Source organism: Rhipicephalus microplus, chromosome X, assembly GCF_043290135.1.
Source record: "Rhipicephalus microplus isolate Deutch F79 chromosome X, USDA_Rmic, whole genome shotgun sequence".
Lineage (NCBI taxonomy): Eukaryota > Metazoa > Arthropoda > Arachnida > Ixodida > Ixodidae > Rhipicephalus > Rhipicephalus microplus.
Genome location: NC_134710.1, coordinates 35,172,267 through 35,193,331, shown reverse-complemented (window position 1 = coordinate 35,193,331; position 21,065 = coordinate 35,172,267). Strand labels below are relative to the sequence as shown.

Here is a 21,065-nt window from a genome sequence, read left to right as displayed (position 1 = left end):
ATGTGGCAAGTGGTCCAAAAATTCAATTTTCGAGTGGTTACATGGGACAGGTGGTGCTATCTAGCAGGGCGCAGTTGAAACAAAAACATCTACAATCTCAAAGCCATTGGCGGTCAAATGATCAATGGCCGTTGTTGCTGCTGTGGCTCCCGCTGCCTTCGGTCTGCTGCTACTAGCGCAGTAAAGCCAGGCAACGTTGTGCAAGGCAACAGTGACGTGAGACGGTCCGGTCGGTCTGCTTCTTGAGGCGGGTAATTTGAAGTGTGCTAACCCGATGCGGAGCACTAAAATGTAATTTTATTTCAAAATAGGCCCTTCCTTGGCACAAAAGTAACACTATGGGGTTTCCAGACCACCATTTCAACAATCAACGTCGACTTAATAGTTGACTTTAGTGTCCCTCTAAACCGGTTGTACCCTCCTTCATCTGTATGCGGCTTATAGGGTCGTCACTGAAAGCTGTCTTGATCTTCCCAGTGGTTTCCACTTGGTGCTGGACTGGAAAATGAGACTGGACTGTTCATATTCGATCGACTTGAATCTGGACTGGTATTCATAATATCATTGCTGTTTGGCTACAAATTCGGTGCTAACAATAAATGAAATGGCTACTTTGGCTACATTTAGCTTTATTTTTGACTCCTTTTCAAACTTACCCAACAGCAACCCTGGATCCACAGCTCTTCAAACCTGCTTTACTCATCCACAGCTAAAGTAGACTCTCAGTAAGCTGAACCTGAAGGGACTGGGAAAATATGTTCTATTTAACAGGAGTTTCATTTTCTGAAAGGAGAACATTGGTACAAAATACAAGCCTGAAGCCAAGCATTGCAGAGGTAATAGTTCTGTTTAAGCAGTAGTTCCGTTTAACAGATTTCTATTCACTGAGAGTCTACTGTATTGTCTTGAGTTAAGGAAATGTAATATTTACTGCAATTACAATTATTTGTCAGGACAACAGTCTTTTACTTGATTGATAGCAGGGGTATTTTATTGATGGCACGGGTATCACTGTAAAACACAGGGATATTTTACAGTGAGCTTGTACATACGTGTACCTCAACATGCTGTATAGTCATAGTTGATGTTATAAACATTTGTAATACGGTAAAAGTTTGTTAAATTGAACTGACACTCTGGTCTCGGCACAGGATTGTGTATTTTTATGGGGAGAAACTCCTGGTAGCTTTAACGCGTCAGTATCCACAATGATTAATTCAAACTGAGAGCTTCCAGTTTTCATTGCTCCTCACAAAATTCGGCCTTGAGTGATCACAGTGCGTTGCAAAACTAAACCAAGCCCAATTAACGAGAGCTGTAAAACAGCGAAACAGCAGCATTTCTCAGCAGAGGAAATTTAGACGCTGCGCTGGAGCTCTTTGGCATACTGAAAACAATGCTCGTGGTTTTTAGCACTACGCAATGGCCTAAACTTATCATTAATTTCATCTGCTGCTGGTTTGTGGAATTTGGCTATAAAAGCATGGTGTACGTTGGTGTGTCTCTTCTCAATTGGAACATAAGTTTATTAAAGAACTTGTCAAATTTTAAAAAACACTTAATAGAAGGTTTATAGGAGGTTTTAATTTTCATCTGTAGTTGTAAAATTATTAGACATCTTTTTTTTTTTAGAAATTATTCTTCTTTGTGTTTTTGTTACAAAGCAAGCCAGGGCTTTTAAGAAAAGCATTCTTGGTAGTGATTTTTATTGGCACTGGTGTAATATTTTTTGGATAAATTTTCAATGAAAAGCTGTGAAAAAAAAAAGAATATAGGGCAAATTTTTATATAAAGTGTTTTTCTACATATATTCTTAGCTGTGAAGAGGTATGAAGAGCTCCTCACATATGCTTTGGAAGTAGTGCAACTGAAGGAAGGTTTCAGAACTTAGCCCCCCAAGGCTTTGTGGAAAAAATATTTCACATTTCAGACTATTAAGTAATGAATTAGCCTCAGGGAGTTTCTTTAGGTACAAGCTCACTACATGTGACCCAAAAGAATCGAATTGGTCTATGTTGCTTGGTGTGTCATAAAATGCAAGGTACAGTTCAAGCCCCATTGATCTGTTACATTCATCTCTTCTTTCGCTATAGTTTGCAATGAAAAGTGTATATGGACAATGAAAGGGAAAATTGGCATCGGCCAATTTTTATAGTACAAATCTATTAGTAAATCAATATGAACCACTCAGAAAAAAAAGGCTTCGTAGTGAATGAAAAATTTGTCCTGGTCTGGGGATCAAACCTGGGGCCAACGCTTCTCTGGGGCAGTTGCTATACCAACTGAGCTGACCATGAGGCTCTGCAAATGGCAGCACAAGGGCAAATTAATTAACAGGATGAAGTACATAGAAGAACAGAGCATTAGGCAAGTTGGCTATCATTGTGAATGGCATTTGTGCAAAAACACACGGACACAAAGGAAAGAAACCAGAAAACTTTCTTCTGTTTTCATGTTTTTTCCTCATGGTTTATTTTCTTCGTGTCCACGTTTTTTTGTTTTTTTTTCATTAATGCCATTCTCAAAGCGCATGGATGCTGAATAGGACAACATGGTAATGGAAAGATTCTACAAAACCAGGTAACTGTGCATGTCAAAATCAATGAAGTTTGGTAGGCAATTTCTTGCTCTGTGTTCAATCTTCCGTAGCGAGTGGAATGGGAAGCAGCAGTATAGTAAGAGCAAGAGCCAGTTGCATCACATTGATAATTTTGCTTTGTAATGGTGTTAACAGGTAAATAATAAATTAAATGTATCAATTGATGCCACTAATATACAATAAAAAAATGATGACCTCAGGACAGTAAACAATATCAACAGGGGTATTTTCACTATACTCTGCTAGCTGACAACATAGTTGAGGCACACGTGTTCTTCCACTGTGGTCTACACACTGGTTAAATTATAGCATCCACATATGTATTCCTCTGGTGCCATGTTGCAAGATGGACAGATGTCCTTGAGGCCTTTCCGAGCATTTCTTGAGCAGAATCTTAAAGTGTCTTTTTGCTATCTCATCTCCAGATCAATTGAGCACTCTACACTGAATTATTGCCTTTTATTCTGGTGTTCTGAGCTGCCCAGCTGCCTCGCTTTTTATTTTTAGAACCAGTGTTTTCTCCGTTTGTGCAGAATCAGCGCAAAGCACATCCTTCCCAACCAGCCAAGGCAGCAGCTCATCAGCAGGTCTCACTCAGCCCTCAGACCTCAGTTCATTCGCAAACTGGTCGCAAGCGGGAAAGCGTGGCCTCAGTTAACTATTCTATGGGCATGGCTGGCACTGGCCAGCTCTCTGTGAGCTATCCAAAGTGAGTACGCATTGATGCACGATTCTTGATGCAAGGAGTTCGACTTTTTTTAGTCTTGTAGGATGTGTACTTGTAGTTGCTGGAGTTTTATTTTTCAAAGGACCTTGTAGTAAAAACTGGTTATTGCAAGTATAGAGTTTCCTAATATACACTACAGAGAACACTGGCGCAAGTGTCTATGGGGGCTGCAATGCACGGCGCTTCAGCGAGCATGGGAATGATGGGTAGCACACGTATTTGTCTAATCTTCGTAATTCTGGCCTGTTTCTGGCTCCGTGTGTGTTCGAATGGCTTGGAGCTCTTTTCTCACGAAACAAAAATCACCAAATGTTTAGCGGTTTTGCTTCACCACCTTATTCTTTTAGGCTTACCATTTCGAATCGGGTCACAAAGTTCAAAAAGGTTCGTTCTTTCGTTCAAAATGAAACCGAAACCAGCAATAAACGAAGCTGCAAGTACGATTTGCCACCCGCAAGTACGAAGACTAGGCAAGTCCGTGTACTGCCCAGCATTCCCATGGTCGCTGAATGATCGCAGTGCCATAGTCCCCTCTAGCTAATGTGAGGAAACTCTATGATTGCAAGGCTGTCGAATGAAGGCTCCTTTCTTTGTAGTTGCCATATTTTGTTTTCCTGGAACAGTTATGTATTAATTTAATGTTCCAGTGAATGTGGTATAGAGGGTTGGTCATATTTAAGGTGAACACCTCATTAGTGTTGTTGCCAGACCTAGAATATTATGTTCTTTTTGAGGGAAATGCTTGTTATATGACATGTGATCATGGTGTTTAATAAGCACAATAATTTTATGAATTACGTATTAAGCATTCTGTGAGGTCTTGAATACTGATGAGGTGCCCTTCTTAGCTGTGGACGACCTTTTGCATTGCATGATCACAGGAACTCAGCTGTACTTGAAGGCACTGAAAAAAAAAATACTCTTAGGGTAGGCTTGCAGAGTAATGAAGTGCAGTGTCTGAAGACCAGTGCCAATACTACCTTGAAACTCTCACGTGAGCTCTCCATGACATTGATTTTTAATGCATCAGCGTGACTCAGGAGTAAACATGCATTGCATCGTGCCTTGAGAGAGCCAAGGATTAAACTTAAGAAGTTTAAATACTTTCTGCTACTTTTGCGGCCCAAATACCATATACAAACTCAGAATTTATGTATTCCTTTAAACGTAATAGGAACACAAGTTTTCCATCCCCCTTCTACTCGGGCCTCCCTCTACATCACAGCAAAAGCATGTATATTACCTGAGTGTGAATGAAAAAGCTAACACTTTCTAGGTGCTGGAGTCTGTCCTTATAGAAAGAACTATGAAGAAACGTTGAGCAAGTGTAGCTCTCTTTTAAAGGCACTTTCTTGGTTCATGAGGCCACAAGAGTGCTTTAGGTTAGGTTAACCTCCCTGTCTTTCCTTGCATCTTTATCTCTCTTTAGGGCGGTCATGCACACCAAGCATGTATAATACCTCAGTAATCTTTAAGTTTCATTCGCCTTATAAAATACAATTAAAGCAGCAGTGGTGCACTGCTCTGTTTATGTGCAATTGGCTTATCAGCTAATGTCTCAGCTTTATAGGAATATGAGCCGCTGAGGCAAGTCTAAGTTCTTCTTAAGAGTAACTACACTTGGGGCTTTACACAAAACTACAATCTTGTAATTATAATATTAATCATCTTGTAGTCAAATTAAAGTTATGACATTAGCAAAATTTTAATTTAATAAAAAAATAATTTATTATGCTTTAGGTTAATGGTGTCCAGAAAATGCCAGAGTATCAGACTAAAGAGAGAGAAATAGAAAGAATATAAGAAAGGTAGCAAAAATGACAGAACCATGTGTTTACAGAGCTTACTGTACTCGTCTGTCTTCATTCCTGAAAATTTTTGTTTACCCAGTAACTTTTGTGTTACAAGTAACCTGCTTATTGTTTATATTGTTTGGTTAGGCAAACTACCGTATTTACTCGCGTAATGAACCCACTCTCATAATGAACCAACCCCCACCTTAGTCCCTGAAAAAAGAAAAAAAAAACTTTTTTTAGTGCATCTGTTCATTTTATTTTGGTATGATAGCCAGTGTTGTTGAAAATCGACACAATGTTAAGTCAAGCCATTATATCACAAAATAACAACGCAATAAAAGCCAAAACATAGTTTCGCAATCATGCTAAACAGTTGCGAGCAGCGCGAGCGTGGACGACGTCAATCAAAATTTCCAAGTCCCATGGATGGATGGATGGATGGGTGTGGCTGTACCCTTTAGATCGGGCGGCGGCTAACGCCACCTAGCCGTAATACTTAGTGAACTAACCATTACATTTATCTTTTTTTTTCCTTTAAATAATGAAGTTGAGGAATCGTACTTCGTAGTGAAGGGTATAATTTTCACTCGTGCCTTGACTTTAGCCACCAATCAGATAACCTCCTTCTAGTTAAGTCTACCCGCTTAAAGTCTATTTTGCCCTCGCTGTCCCTAAATCCCAGTGCTTTGAAAAACTCTGCGCCATCATCCTGAACTATAGGGTGAAGCCCTTTACAGAACATTATCAAGTGTTCGGCAGTTTTGCCCACCTTTTGCGGCAAAGCGCCATCTGTTGAATGCAGGAGAAAACTCTTTTCTGATAGCGCTACCCAAGCACAGTGGCACCCACAACGTCTACTGCAGTGTTTGTGCGCCGCCATCCGACGCTACGTTTTTGTTGTTGGGTTCGTCGTTGTGAACTTAGTTGGGACACCTGCTGCACAGAGCGCGTTCAGCCAGTACGCTAGCTACACTCAGCTACTTACAAACAGCATGCGCTGGAGCATGGGAACTGAGCAGCTGAATGACACTTCGGTGTCGATCCGTGTGCTTTCGTTACGGGAGAAAACAAGTTCTTTGGACTACAAAAAAGATTTGTCCCGCATTTCATGTCCCAAAACAAGCAGAGTTATCACATGAAATTTTCGCTGTTATAACTCCCGTTACTTCTTTCTCCTGTGTAATGAACCCTCCCTCAAATTGGCATCAACATTTCTGGAAAAAAGGTCAGTTCGTTACGCGAGTAAATACGGTATCACTGTCAATATCATGTATTCATGTGCACCTTTTTCACACTAAAGCATTGAATGATATGTTTCATTTTTTATCTGCATCCTTGAGCATCGTGCAAGGAGCTATGACTTTCCAAGCTCATTTTGTAGAAGGACTGCTGCATTGTTCCTGAAGGTTGGATGTTGAATTCAGGCACAGGATGTTTTCCAGCATCAACTAGAGCTTAATGATTACAAGTATATTTTGATTGAAATCTAGATTGTCTATGATTGAGAATTATCCCCTTTTATCCTTAGACTGTGTCACAGTTACAAGCTGCCGCTCAACTCGTCACTTTTTTTGGCACTTTTTCTGCATGTTATGCTATTACTGTGATAACTCTCTTCTAGCTAAAAAGTGCAAAGAACTATCATTTGAACAAGAGCATTAATACTGCATTCACTTTTTCCACATGCTCTGCAGCCATCTACTCATTATAGCGGTCAGACCTTTTAATAACAAGTGTACTCTGTCACTAGAAAAAAGGTAGTTTACTTTGTTTATAAACCACAGGCAGCAACCAGACTTGTTGAGAAGTTTTATTACTGGTTGAAGAATGCAGAACATGGCAAATTCAGTAATGCATACATTTATCGAAATTCGTGATTTTAATCCTCATAACGCTTAAACATGTAGACTGGCTACCCTTTGATCTTGCTATTGTGCATCTTTAGAAGGCAGCACCATTTCTTTTCAAAGGTGGATTAATATGACTCTGCACGAGTGAGTGTGCTAGGTTAATGTGATGAGCCGACTGGTGGTTTTCTGGGTCACGAGTAGGGCTATTTCTTTAGTCCCAGAAGAAATCGGTGCTTGCCCTTCAGTCGTCTAGGTGGGGCATCGCCTCCTATCTGAAGCTGTATCCCACAAGGAAATTGCTGAACCAGGAAACAGAAAAAAGAACCAGTAGTATTGAATAGGCTATCACTTTCTGAGAATGGCAATAACATTTTATTTCAGGATAAACTTCCATCCAAGCTGCTTCTTTGCACTAGGATCTCCAATTGCGATGTTTCTAGTAGTGCGTGGCAACGAGACCCTGGGTGAGGACTTCAGGTTGCCAACTTGTCCAGCTTTCTTCAACATCTTTCATCCGGTAATGCACCAGCTTTTTTGTGACCACTCTAGCAGTATTATGCAGCAGAAATTCTCTTCAGGCAGTGTAGATGTAATTACTGCATATAGAGGTAGCACATAAAATGGAAAAGTACTGGATAAAAAAAATAATGTTCGAAGTTTGTTACATATATTTTGCTAAATATTCTAATAAAGCTTTGATGCTATTTGCAGTGTGTTTAAGAGAGTTGGAATATGGTAATGCAGATAGCTATTCTCGTTGCTAGAAAGTTCCCACAAGCAGTAGGCTTACTTCTTGCTTTGTTTCCAACACTCTTTTGCATCAGGCCAACTTCTCCGGAGGTTCAACAGGTGTTTATCAAGTATTCTGGAACTGAACTACCTAGTTGTATTTTCATATTTCACATTTTTGCGAGAAACATTCAAGCATAGAGTCCACATTTTGTAAAAGTTACATAAATTTCTGAAAAAATTTAAACTGTTCATCAATTCTGCTTTTAGTGACTTGGAAGAGGTAGTAAATTTGGTGACAATAAGTTTGTAAAGGCCAGCATTGATGCTTGTAGGAGATATTGGAAATGCAATGCTTGCAACTCACTTTTGTAATTGATATGCGGGGTTTAACGTCCCAAAACCACCATATGATTATGAGAGACACCGTAGTGGAGGGCTCCGGAAATTTCGACCATCTGGGGTTCATTAACGTGCACCCAAATCTGAGCACACGGGCCTACAACATTTCCGCCTCCATCGGAAATGCAGCCGCCGCAGCCGGGATTTGAACCCGCGACCTGCGGGTCAGCAGCCAAGTACCTTAGCCACTAGACCACCGCGGTGGGGCAACTCACTTTTGTATGAAACTTCCCAACATTAGTAGTGAGGTAGGTGCATTCAGATAAGGATGTTCGAAAGTGGATACTATTTTGTAAAATGAATTCCTTATACGAAATAGCAAAATCGCTCCATATATTAAAGATCAACCTATTTCTTCTGTACGTGGTTTCACTTCAATATGTGAAAATTATAAAAATGTGCCCTATGTACAGCCAGCTAAATCTTTAACTAGTATGCATGAGTGGCTACTTTTCTGTGCATCGGTGCCATGCGACGGAGCTAAATTGAAAACAGGGTGAGGCAAAGGTAAGAGCATGCCCACAAAGTGCACTGAGCTGAGCCCATTGTCTGCTTGACTTTTCTTTCTTATAGACATCACTTCACATTAGTGCTATTCAAACAAACAGACAGCATCAGTATGTGAACAGTTCTGCTTGTATTTCATGTTTTGAAGATGGACGTAGCAGCAAGCAATCGAGGAAATAACATTTTTATAGCATACTCCGTAGCACCCACCCATTAAGCGTGGTTCTTCTGGAATGTGCTGATAGGGAGACAGTCTAGCAGATGATGGGCCCAGCTGAGTGAGGTTTGCGGTTGTGCGCTTATCCTTGTTCCGTTTGCAACTCACCTTCGTCATATGGCGCTGACGCACAGAGAAGTCGCCACTCATGCACGCTAGTTAGAGATTTGGGCAGCTCTGTAAAGCTCCTGATATAGAGAAAATGTAAAAAAGTATGAAATGCTTTGGACCTTTCAGTCTTTCTATACATTACTTGCTCAACTTTATAAAGGGAAGTAAGGTAAATACTAGCACTAGCCTACAATACTAACAAAAGTTCACAAACATGGCTTTCAAGCTAGAATGTATAAAATGCACCTTTTCTTGGTTCTGATTAACCCTTTGAGTGTTTCTGCCATACATGTATGATGGAAGTTTTATGTCTTTTTGCTGTACGGGTAGGTTTCGACCCTCCGCTTGAAATTTCGCGCTATAAGGGCAATTCATGCTGACTGGGAGGTGCTACCACTTTCTAGGACTTACAAAAAGTGTTGTAAATGATTGTGTTACTTTCTTGCGGTGATACAGAAGTGATTTCTAGCATCGGCGTGTTGCGTGGTTTGTGGCAATGCCAATGGGCAACGCCCTTTCATGCTTTTGGTTTTGCCGCGTGATTGCAATGAAGACGCGCAAAACTTGATTTTTATCTGTATCGAAACTTTCTTACATGAGTGGTGGAAGTTGATTTTCATCTTTATTGGTGTTACTCTTAACTTTACCCATTTCATTTATTCAAAAACTGCAATGAAGTATCTGGGAAATATTTTTCTGAGAAAAATTCAACACGAAAAGGTTAATACACCTCATGCCAACAAATTCTCTGTATTTCTTTCCGTGTGCACTTTGCAACCTTCTGAACGAGCAACAAAATATGTTTAGTTTTTGTCGTTTACTGTTATATTTTACCGGTTACTGCACAGAGAGCTTTATTTTTCACAAGTGTCACTGTGTGTGGCCTGTTGTCGACCTTTACATTGTATCATTGATGCTCTCCAGAGTGCCACAGCGCGGTTTGGTAAAATTCTTTTCTTCTTCTTGAATACGAAAGGTTGTTATAGCTCATATATAGCATGAATCTGTGTTTTATAAAATGCATCTTCTGAAAACTTTTTGTGTTGCATGTTCGTAAAGATACATTGATGTTTTGGTATGTGCCCTGCTGTTTTCTTACAATTTTTTATGCCAATAATTTTTGTAGCTTATACCGTATTACTCGCGTAATGAACACACTCGCATAATAAATGCACCCCAACTTTAATTGTCAAAATTGAGGTTTTTTTCACCACGTAATAAACGCATCCATAACTTTCATCCGTTGCACTCCCACGAATCAATGCGCGGCACTTCCTCGTCCGTTAATTTTATCTTTCTTCCTTTATTTTTTTTCTTTATTACACCGACCCCCCTCGGTTTGCTTCCCCCCTCCCCTCCGCCTGCGGTAGCACACCGTTTTGTTAGTTTTGCTATCTGTGCATGGCTGGGTCCCTCTCTTTTTGTATTGTTTTTGAAGTAAGTATCTGCGTGCTGCAGCAGTATTCACAAACGATTCGAGTGTAGAGACATCGCAGCTCACAAGCACACAGTGTAAGAAGCCTACATGACCAGTTGTATAGGCTACTTCTACTGCCCACGCCATCCCACGGCTCACAAATACGAAGCTTTGCGGAACCGGCGGCATCTAAAATGCAGCGATGCGAGAGCACGCAGGGCATGGAGAAAGAAACTGGCTTTACCTCTGCATCGGGTGGTCGCAATCCTTGCAGAAGATAGTGCCATCTACCACCGAAACAGTGGAATATCCGAGGCCAGGTAGGACCAGTAGGACATCCAATCAAAACGATGCAAGATGGTGACTCGAGCTCTAGCATTGTTGTCATCATACCTCTATCTACTTTTTTTGCCTCACTAAGTGATCCTGCTCATTATCACCTCATTGGGAGTTCGTTCTAAGCCTGCGTTGCGTTTTGTTATGGATGATGGGCCGAAATGGGAGTTATACGGCTGGTTTCAAGCTACAGGTTGTGGAGTACGCACTTTAACATGGGAATCGTGCTGCCGGTAGGCATTTCGGAATTGATGACGTACGTGTGCGCTACTGGCGGAAGCAGCATGACAAGCTCTGCGCTACAAATAGGTAGTGACGTTCCTTCAGGGGACCAAAAACCGGGAAGTTTCCTGTTGTGGAACAGGAGATCTTGAGTTATGTCCAGACCTTATGAAATGATGGCTGTGTCGTTTTGCACAAAGTGACCTAGACGCAAGCACGAGCCACAGCCAGGAAGCATGGCATCGCTCCTACGGTGTCTTAATGTGCCCTCCAACACTTTTGAGCATGGTGAGAAAACGCTGCCGATCAGTAGTAGAGGCTCCCGACAACACCTGAGCCAAATATAGCGCAGCACGCGGCCTGGAATTCACAATAAATAATCAAAGACAGTTAAAAATTGCTTTCTCTTCTCTCGACAAATCACGGAAGACGCTCAAAAATCACTCGTAGCAAGCCCATTTATCAGCCATTGGCTAATTTGAACATTGCACGTTCGGTCGTTACAAAAACAGCTGCGGGAGGCCGCAACTTTTTCATGCGTGCGTGTGTAATCACACTGAAAAGCCATACATTTGAAAAAAAAAAAAGAAAGTTCTCAAGGTCAGGAGGCACGCGTGACGCGTCTTTTTTCGCCTCTGCCATCCCTCCCTGCTTAGCTTCTCGCTCTTTCGTTGGGATGAGAGAAGAGAGAATGCAATTGCAGCATGTGACAAATCTTTGTAACTACACTCGCACTGGACAGATTTTAAAAATTTTTGTGGCATTGAATTCGTGAGGCAATAAGCTCTTCCAGTGAATTCATTTCATGGTTACTTGAAAAAGTGTTTCAGGGCCCCTTTAAAGCGAGCAATGGGTGGACTACATGCTTCATGTGATGCAACGTAGTGTGCTTGAGGAGGCGCAGATCACTTTGTCATCGACTTCCTCCTTGCTTTAAAAATAAGGTAGTGCATTTTCACAAGTTTGTTATACGCCTGCGGCGGGACCGAGAATTCGTTTTGTCACAAACCGGGAACGCGGGCAAGACTCCCATCGATTTCGACATGCCGATGAGTAGGACTGTCGATGACAAGGGAGAACATAGCGTGCTCGTTAAAACGGCCGGCGCCGAGAATCAGCGTCTCGCGCCCATGCTGGCTGTCACGGCAGACAGCCGGAAATTGCCGCCGTGCGTTTTTTTCAAGCGAAATACCGTGCAAAAGGCCAATTTCCCAGCCGGAATACACATGCGGTCTCGGGGGAAAGTGTGGATGTCAGCCGATTTAATGGTCGAATGGGTGCAGGCTGTCTGGGGACGACGCCCTGGCACCCTGCTTCTCCCGTCTCTCCTTGTTCCCGGCAGTTTTCGCAGCCACCTAAGAGAGAACGTTCGCCAGAAAATCGAGGAGCTGCGCACCGAGATCGCCATCATTCCGGGTGGACTTACTTTGGTGCTTCAGCCCCTTGATGTTTGCATTAAAAAACCGTTCAAAGATGGTGTGCGCTGCTTGTACACGGAATGGATGCCTCATAGAGGGCACGCACTGACGCCAACTGGCAAAATTAAGAGGCCATTCGTTGAGCTGGTGTTCTCCTGGATCTTGGACTCGTGGCACTTGCTGCCAGGTGATCTGATAACGAAGAGTTTTACAAAAACGGGAATCGCAAATTCACAGGACGGGAGCAAAAACGACCAGTTGTGGGACCAAGATGTGGAAGTGGCCAGTGACCGGGATGATGGTATCAGCAATTCTGGCGAAAATTTAAGCAATTGAAGTGCAATAAAAATGTGTGTTTTCAAGTAGTGTACGTGCATGTTCACTATGAAAAGTAAGCCACGCAATTTCTTTTTTCATTATCGTATTTTCAGCTCATCCAAAAAAAAAGTTTCGAAAATTTACCTTGCATTAATAAACGCACCCCCCACTTTGCTCTGTTTTTTTTTTTTTTAAAGTGCCTTCATTATGCAAGTAAATACGGTATTTAATAAGTATATTGTGAGCAATACTAATTACAAGAGAGTTCCTTCCTATATCAATGGCTACTATACATTTCTGTGTGCTATGTGTTCTGCTAATGACAAAAAAAATATTAAACCACCTTAAAAGTGTTACTTTTTCCACAGATTATGGGACAGGAAAGGGCTGTGATTGTGTGGTATATGTACAAAATATACAAACTTTGAAGCCTAACCTTTTTATGTAGCTTTAAATCATACTGTGCAGCAAGATATATTTAGGGTTACTCTCTTTCTTTTTCATATCCTGGGACCCCTGCAGTTTGATCCTGTGGTGAGTTTTTTTATTCCTGTTTGTTTCTGGGAGAGAGAGTGAGAGAAAGAATGAATGAGGGAGTGCAGGCTTTCATCAAGCCCTGATTTGCCATTTCTCCTCCTGGCAGGCATACCGCATGGAAACCTTGATTGACCCCAACTTCACTGCATGTCCTGTTTTGATTCCCCACCACAAAGGTCGCAAGCGAATGCACCTCGGTGAGTACTGAATAGTTCTACTTCACACTTTCATTGTTTTTGTGGGCAACATGTGCAGAACTTGTCACTTTGACTGTTCTCCACCATTTTACTGTTCATTTACCTTATTGCCTAGGGATCTAGATTTGTTGTCAATAATTAATGTCATTTAGATTCCTGGTAACAATTAATTCTTTTAAAGATACCAAAGAACAATAATTTATTGCTTTATACTATTATTGTCAGTTCAAGACCGTGTGTTTTGATTCATTTTGATTCAGGAGAAAGTAAAAATAAAACTGTTATATATTTTTTTTTTCATATTTTATGGTGAAACTTTTGTGAGCTCTGGTATGTCCACGTAACATCATCAACTTGAGTACTTTATTATTGATTTTCGGTGCAAATGTTGGTAAAGTTTTCTGAAGTCATTGATAACTGGGTGGTATTCTCAACACTGTAAAATGCTACCATATTGTCACATTTCATAATGGCATATTTTTTAGTCAATCAGAGAGGCTATAGGAGCCTTCTGGTCTACTTACGGTTGATAGAAGGATGAATTTGTTGGAATGTTGAAGACTTATCATTATCTGTTACATGTTTTGCACATTTTTTTTCTGCCTTACCAAGACTCTTCTTAAAATTGGAATGGCTATTCTTTCTGTGTAAAAAAACCTAATTTTCAATTAAAACATTCCTCCTTTGTGTTTTTAATATGCAAACCTACGTAGACTAGTTCTGCTCAAGTCACAGTACTTCAGTAGTATAGTGTTAGCAAATTAGTTTTGTGAAAAGTGATGTTGTCAAAGTGCACATATTGTCTATAAAAAAATTGAATTTTCCTGCTAAATAATCACTTGTATAAGCATATTCTTGAGACCTGTTGGAGTGGCTATGCATCATATCGGAGTTGGTATTTGTGTGGACATACAGAGGCATCAGCTCCCGGAAGGGTCTCTGTGATGTTCACAGATACAAAGGAAAGTTAGGACTGTTGGTGTGAATTACAGTCTCTAGACACAAAAAGTATGTTAGGAGGAGACGAAGCAAAAGAGAAGACTCTTCATTTGTCTCATCCGATGTCTCTTTTGCACTGATCAGATATGGCTTAGGTCTCTGTTCTAAGCTGATGTGCTTTAGCTAAATTAATTTAATCATGTAGAGACACACATTTGCTGTACATATTTGTACTTCTGTACTGTAGTATAAGTGGCTAACCGCCGAATTAGCATTTGTGAGCTAAATTATCTTCTCTGACAATGAGCCCCCACCGCGGTGGTGTAGTGGCTAATGTACTTGGCTACTGACCCGCAGGTCGCGGGATCGAATCCCGGCTGCGGCGGCTGCATTTCTAATGGAGGTGAAAATGCTGTAGGCTCGCGTGCTCAGATTTGGGTGGTCAATATTTCCAGAGCCCTCCAATATGGCGTCTCATAATTATATGATTTTGGTACGTTAAACCCCACATATCAATCAATCATCATCATTCTTTGACAATGAGATGTTAATGTAGGTGAGTTCATCTTGCGGACAGTTGCTGATACAGTGCAGAAGGCAAAGGTGCAGAACAGATAATTACAACAGATTGTAGACGTATGGGCAGTTTCTTGACAGAAGTAAAGAAGAAAGAAGTTTGGCTGCCGATGCACGAGTCAATTGCTTTCATGATCGATGGCTTTTTTAAGAACATAAATTGTAAGTCAGTGTCTATTTTGTCATATCTTTCTGCTCTCCCACCATGAATCTGTTCATACATTTACAACACCAACTAGCCCAGCCGACAACTATCTTGAATTACAAAATGCTCACTTCCAACTTCCATTTATTTCAGGTCCCCCTGCACACAATTCAAGCACACAATTCCGTCAGTACTAGGAAAATATGCTTAGAAAAATATGCATTCAGAAAGCTGACCTCGTTGTCACATGTGTCAATATTCTGCCATGACAAGCACGCAAAGGAGCACTCATAGCAAAATTTGGTGTCTTAGTATGCTATCAGAAAACCCACCTAATTGCCACTTATTGCTGAAGAGTGGCTATTAATACATCTAGCTTCATCCACCTTTATGAAGCATGCATCTACAATTTTCTAAATGTCTTTCTTTTTTCCTTAAAAATAATGTCTTGCCACACACACAGTCATGCAGACACACTTTGTACTGTACTGTTAAACAACTTATGTTAGCATTGAAGTGAAGCTAGTAGGTACTGCATTCTTTGGCTGATTTTATTTTTTTCAGTTTTGTGAGCAAGTGTGTGCTACACACTTGCTCACAGCTGCCTCCTTATACAGGACTTCTGTATGGCAGCTTCAAAATTTGGTGATAGAGCCCCTTTAGAAATCTGGGGCATTGCTTGGAAACATCACTGCAGATATTTCACTAGCGCTTTGTTCTGATTTTGAACATCAGGTATAATTGCATGCCCCTTGTTCCTAATCATGTCCCCACAACTTTGCTTAAATTTATGCCTCTGCAATGCAGTTACAAAAACATTCTGCGATTCTTTGCATTGCATTTTTACAAAGAGTTTAAAGTAGAAATTTAACCCTTTAATGTCTGGATTATGAAACTGCCAAAGAAAATAAAAATTGTTTTCATTTTTCAGGTTTATATAGCAACCTTTAAATGATTCTGCAGTTAAATGATCTAAAATACAGTTTTAATGCATACTTTTATGAATGATGCGAATTCTCCTTGTGCCACAGAAGTGAGTAGCTTGTAGTGAAAAACACACTTCAGAAGAACACATGTCTTATCACACGTCTTGAACACATACACACCCAAATAAACAAAATTATTGAAGATAGAACTTGTGTCAGCCAGGCGAGAAAAAAACAAAATGAGCGCTATTGCACCCGCTTTGCGCTCTCTGCCATTAATGACAAAACAGTTGCTTCTAGTATAAAATACATTACACGAGATAGCGCTAGATTTTTCATGCTGAAAGCTACGTTCCCCTGATTACTTGACAATGGGCATTAAAGGCGGCACGCATTCCGCGACTTGCTTGCTTGCAGTTTCTCGGTATGTCGCGAATTCGTGACGTTAGGCAGTAAAGGGTTAAGCACATTAATTTTTCAATGAAGAACCACTAGTTTAGTTGTGCATGCTTTGCAAATTACAAAGCTGCAACGAGGAAAATATCAAGACCACATGTAGTGAATCAAATTTGCCATTTGTTGCCATGGCTATATGTGCATGCAGGAAATGTGTTTAACTGCAGCAAGACTTGCACTTGCCAGTCCTCCATTGCCACTTTGTGCTTTCCCAACATGCATTGTGTAGAATAAACATATTTGTCTAAGTATTCACCGCTGGTTTGAAGCATTTCACATCATTTTTGCGGAAATACGGTTCTGAGCTGTGATGTGAACTGAATGAGTGGAACTGGAAGACACAAGACAAAGGGGTGACAAACAAAGATGCTGGTATCTCTTTTGTGCTGTGTTTTTTGTTCCATTGGTCAAGTTTTTAATAAAGGTATTTCAATCAGTCATGAATAAAGTTATTTCAATCAATTAGTCAAATTTGCATTAGCTGTGAAATGCCCAGCTCAGTTCAGTACTGGTGTCTTATTGTAGGACATATTTTTTACCTCCCTCTTTTTTTTTGGTATTAAGCATTATTTTATTTATCTGTGTTGTACTGTATCTGGTGCATTGCTCGAACATTCTCTTTCAGAGCTTAAAGAGAGCCTTAGTCGAATGGGTTCTGACTTGAAGCAACGTTTCATGGATTCAATACGGTATACATGGAACTCGCTCAATGAATTTGCGCGTGCTCATCGCTCCTCTCCGGCACAAATGGAGGAAGAGGTGAATCGTGTGCTACAAGAGGAAATAAGCCGTCAGACTGATTCAGCAGAGGTTGAGAGCACAGGCAAGCTTTTTGTTTATTCGTTTATTAGTACCTCAAGGGTCCCTAGGGACATTCATGAGGGTTGGGCAAAAAAAGCATGATAGGTGAAACAAAAAGAAAGCAAAGCAGCATTAACAATAACAAAATAGAAAAGCAGTAGTAGAATCATAATTACAAAGATAAAATATTGCTTTTTACGGAGGTTTTAAATTGGGAAAACTGAGATGACATGGGGATGTGGGCGGGAAGGTCGTTCCAGTCTTGCACTGCCTGAAGGAAAAATAACTTCTGGAAGGTCTTTGTTTTTAGGGCGTATGGGATATACAGCGTTCGGGGGGAAATGGTGCAATGTCTGTTTTCTTAGCTCTTTGCCTTCCGAAATAGCAATTGCTATACAAAAAAGTGGTAATTTAAGGGGGAACACTGTCTTCCAAGTGCTATCATAAAAAAATCCATCTTTTTTTTTTTAAACAGCATTTTTTTTAACACGCAGGCATAGCTGCAAATAGTGACCAAGTTTCTCACAGCTTGGATTGATATTTTGGCCATAACAGCAATTATAACACTAAGATAACCTACATTCCAACTTAAAAAAAGAAAGAAAGCCCCAAAACTGGGCTTATTCATGCCGTGCTGCTGCAGAATGATGTGTGCTACAGCAGAAGGCATGCAGGTTATATAGTATCCCTGATAGCCTTTAAACATCCTCCAAAAAATTTTAAACATCTCGTGTTTCATAAGATTTAAAATTGGCTTTATTTCTTTTCTAGATTTTCTCGAAACCTATAACAGTTACTTTCTGCGACCTTTTGAAAGCAATTTAAGAGTAATTGGCGCACCTAGACTTGTAAATCTTGTTGCAGTACTGAGTTACATGAATCCTGTCTACAGGGGTAGGAGGAGATTTTTGTATTTCAGTTGGAATGTTTTTTATTCTTATTGGGGGACGCGAGAATTTGAATGGTAAATTTGGTCAAAATTATCGATTTTGGGTTGTTGTTTTTTTTTTTCACGATCCTTGGACCTTCTTTTACGTTGTGGTGAAATATAACGAACTACACAACAGCACTTTATTAGTGTGTTGTCATCGAAAACCGTGAAAAAGTTGCTTTTCAGTAGGTGCCACCGCGCCGTGAGTTTCGCGGCTCTCACTCGACGGAGCGCCGCCATCTTTGTACCATTGTGAAGAGGAGAGATCGGAGCTGAGGATAGCCACAGTGCTGTATTTCTCCAACAAAGAATAAAAACAGAATAAGCTAGCGAAAAAGAGCAAAAGTGGCATCACAATTTGCACGCCCCTATTGGGTGTCTAAGATTTGAATGGCTTTCGCAGGCATTCGCGCAGGAGGGAGCCGCTCCTGGCTGCTGCACATTTTGTTCATTCCTGTGTTGATCGCCACAACGACATGCATGTTCTGCGATAAGCCCCAAAGGAGCGAGGTACTGAATGGTCCATGTGTACAGGGAATGGCAAACGCCATGGAGTAAAGGGGGAAAACTGGACACAGAAATAAACGCTGCTTACCTCGCCGACCAGAAACTGCCGATGCACGTGAGAGATAGGGACAGCTCCCCAGTGACAGTGCGTCCATATGTGCCGATGACCTGACCGCGAGCAGTGTTGACAGTGCGTGCTGCATCGATGATGCGACCAGCGCTTGCGACGTGTTCACATGTAGTGTCGACGCCTCCACGTGCGGTGTTGAGTCCACGTGCTGTGTTGATGAGTCCGGATGCCGAGTTTACGGGTCTGTGTGTGATGTTGACGCATCTATGAGCAGTGGTGACCGCGCTTCTGCGAGCGCAACAGCAATGTGGCATCGGCAACTGTAGATGTTCGTGCGTCGAGTATTTAGCAGTAAATTTGGGCTCTAGCTCTCACTAATGAAGAGATTGTGTGATTCAATGCATTCAAAGCGGACGCTTTGAATGCATTGTCTGCAACCCTGTCCACAAAAAGAAAATTCGAATTTCTGAAAGATTGCGAAAGTGATGAAGGTATTGTTCCTGAGGCATCATTTTTTGTAGCACACAGAGTGATGATGAATAAGCTGCTTTCCGGACACCACTGTGGAAGGGCACCAATTCGTTTTAAAACTGGACTTTCTCTTTGGTTTGCAACATAAATATATTTTGGGACTGTGATAGCCGCACTTATACTGTCCTCAGCGAGGATAAGGTGTATGGCTTCATACCCATACACAAGCAGGAATGAGTGATCCATGTAAAAAAATAATGGGTACAGCTTTATGAAACCGAGTTGAAAAAAAAAAAAAAGAAGCAAGGACCAAGAGTTCAGCATGAGTGGAAGAGGCTGTCTCACACATGGCTAAATTAAAAAGCTGACTAACTATTATGAATGGGCCATAAAAAGTAATCCCAATGATGTGCCTGCCATGGAAAAGGCCATCATGGCTACTTTTCATCACGTCACATCAACTGATAACGAGCCACACCATGAGCAGTGCCCTACTGGTGTGAACTCATGGTGCAAGCTTAATGCTTCGGCAGCCTTGGGGGAATCAGCGCCTGCACAAGCTGCAGCTTCTTGCCTATATACTTGCGCCTTTCTGCAAGGGAACTTCTGGAAAGATGCCAGCAAGGCAGAATTTAGGATGCCATTGAGTCTCTCAACAATGTGATTTGGTCACTCCAGTCAAAAACGCAGTTTGCCTCTCTTCTAAGCATTGAGAATGCTGCAGTTTGCCGTTTTAATGCTGGCTGTCGCAAAGCACTACAAAAAATTACACCGCAACTTGGGTACTGTCCAGAATTGTGCACCTTGCGGCGGGCTGCTAAAAAGAATGCGCATTAAAAAGTCAACCAAAGCAAACAAAACTGCTCCAAACAAGTGAAAAACTGAATTGAAATAAGAAAATGCATCAACAGAGAAAGGGCTACATCTTAGGCAAGTTTTAGGTGCTCAAAAGTTAAAAATTGGCCACTTTCATGAAATAACACTTGGAGCGTCATTTTTTTTTTTTTCAGCTTTCATTTTTTGTGTAGTTGCTGTCAGTCATCCTAGTGTTACTTTATAACTGATGAATCTAGAATTATCCTGTTTTTTGCACTAAGATCCTGAAACATTGGTGAGCACTGCAACACTATTTAATGTTTTCTGCACATTATAAAAAATGTTATAATTGTATTTTCACAAGAGATGTTGAAAAGAAAATATCATTAGGAGAGTTTAGAAATTTTTTGGTGCTGGTTTAGACCTTAGAAGACAAATGAATAGCATTAAAGCGCATAGTAAGCCTTGCTGAATATGCTTAAGCAAATATGCTACCCAAATTATATCTAATTAACCAATTAATTTGGGGACGAATGTAAAGATTTATTAAATGTCATAACTCAAAAACTATGAAACCTATATTTAATTTGATTTTATTAATGATATCAGCATAATAAATAACATCAGTGTGCCAAATTTCAATTTGTTTCAATAAATAGCAAGAGTAGTTTTATTTGCCATGTCCCTCATTAAATTTATGAAACAACTAATTAGCCACATTTTTGACAGAAATGTTTGATATGCTGTACTATTGGTAATAGTTGTCATATCAAAAAAAGTCACAGCTTTGTCGCAAAGGCACAGCAATGAACGTGATAGGAACAGATTGGAAGGCCACACGCAGAATGGCAAGCAGAGCGAAACGTGCCCTGCATTTCTCATGCACAAATGACGAAACGTACTCACAAGTACAGATGAACACGAATAAGCATCTCAGTTGTTACTTCGCTGTAGACTTTGCAACAGAGACTTTGCAACGACAGCAGTGACCTTCGTGCACCCGGTAACTACAACAGAATCGTTCCAATAAAAGCCCAAGGCCAG

General features: G+C 40.8%; 1 protein-coding gene across 3 annotated transcripts in view; it reads left to right on the top strand.

The window, feature by feature from the left end:
* PAPLA1 (Phosphatidic Acid Phospholipase A1) overlaps window positions 1-21,065 on the top strand; it is a 58,132-nt gene that overhangs the window by 25,487 nt on the left and 11,580 nt on the right. For all 3 annotated transcript variants that reach the window (XM_037426757.2, XM_037426756.2, XM_075876197.1), the window contains 5 exons: window positions 3,133-3,308; window positions 7,354-7,489; window positions 13,172-13,183; window positions 13,293-13,383; window positions 17,051-17,248. In XM_037426757.2, coding sequence (XP_037282654.2) covers window positions 3,133-3,308; window positions 7,354-7,489; window positions 13,172-13,183; window positions 13,293-13,383; window positions 17,051-17,248 — 613 coding nt within the window. The remainder of the gene's footprint in view (window positions 1-3,132; window positions 3,309-7,353; window positions 7,490-13,171; window positions 13,184-13,292; window positions 13,384-17,050; window positions 17,249-21,065) is intronic.